At 59.3% G+C, this 1,215-nt stretch overlaps 1 protein-coding gene across 1 annotated transcript; it reads left to right on the forward strand.

Annotated features, from left to right (window-relative positions):
* Positions 1-104: 104 nt before the first annotated feature.
* On the forward strand, positions 105-860 carry LOC104528024 (claudin-19-like; the record flags this gene model as incomplete). The annotated part of the gene is made up of 3 exons (XM_010171901.1): positions 105-238; positions 471-635; positions 769-860. Coding segments are annotated over 3 exons (391 nt in total), but the record flags the coding sequence as incomplete, so codon positions are not given.
* Positions 861-1,215: the final 355 nt, after the last annotated feature.

Here is a 1,215-nt window from a genome sequence, read left to right on the forward strand (position 1 = left end):
CCCCTTTTCCCTCCTCCCAATCTGAGCCTCCCTCACCCCCGGGTCTGGCCCCTCATGTCCCCACGGATTTGAGTCCCCCCGGCCCCTGTGGGTTTGTGCTCCAGTGTGGACATCACGTTTGGGGACAGACAGTGGCCGGAGGGGACATTGCAACCCCCGGGGCTGCACGTCACCCCCGTGGGGTCTGGGGACTGTGGGACTGCTGAGGACGAGGCGGTTCCCAACCCGGGAAATGATGGTGAGGATGAGTGTGGTGGGAGGAAGGTCAGGGAAGGGTTGGGAGCAGCGCTCTGAGTTGAGCTGAGGTGTCCCCACCAAGCCACGCAGGGAAGGGGTGACAGGGTGACAGGGGACCCAGGCAGCCAGGACAGGGTTAAGGACAGGTTCATCCCCGAGGTGACCTTGTGCTGGAGACCGGCTGTGGCCGAAAGCACCCGCTGGTGAGTGGCTTTTCCTCCCACCCCTTGCAGTTCACATCCAGACCTCCCGGGCTCTCATGGTGATTTCTCTCCTCCTGGGTTTCTTCGGCATCATTGTGAGCGTGGTGGGCATGAAATGCACTAAAGTTGGTGAGGAAGATCCCGTTACCAAGAGCCGCATCGCCGTTGCTGGTGGTGTCCTCTTTGTCCTCTCTGGTAAGGCAGCTCCAGCCCTTGCATCTTGTAGAAGATCTCAAACACCTTTTAAAAGCTGTTTGATGGAAGGGAGGGTGCAGAGCTGGTTTGGTGATGGGATGGATGTTGCTGATGTTCAACCTTTGACATCCAGGTCTGTGCACATTGTCCGCGGTGTCCTTGTACGCGACGCAGGTGACCTACGAGTTCTTTAGAGAGAGCACCGTCCCCGTCAACGCCAGGTAAGAGCCTGGCTCAGGGGATGCTCCACATCTGATCCCAGCTCGTCCCTTGTGCTTCCCACAGGACCTTCCCTTGCCGGGTCTGGCAATGCGCGAGGTCGTAGGCAGATGCGTTGGGCAGCTGAGATGGGACCTAATGCCACCCCACAGCTGCTGTGTTGGAGAAGGTCTCCCCAGTCCTCACGTTTCAGTCAGTACCAGCACTGATGTTGTGCTGGGAGAGAGGGAGAGCGCTCGGGGGGGAGCTTCACCCCAAGGGAGCATTAAAACACGGGGGGGGACCTCCAGCTGGAGCCGGCCAACGTGAAAGATGGGGATGGCCAGGGAGAAGAATCACAGAATCCCAGAATGGCCTGGAT

The sequence above is a fragment of the Antrostomus carolinensis genome, unplaced genomic scaffold (assembly GCF_000700745.2).
Source record: "Antrostomus carolinensis isolate BGI_N321 unplaced genomic scaffold, ASM70074v2 Scaffold42487, whole genome shotgun sequence".
Taxonomy (NCBI): Eukaryota; Metazoa; Chordata; class Aves; order Caprimulgiformes; family Caprimulgidae; genus Antrostomus; species Antrostomus carolinensis.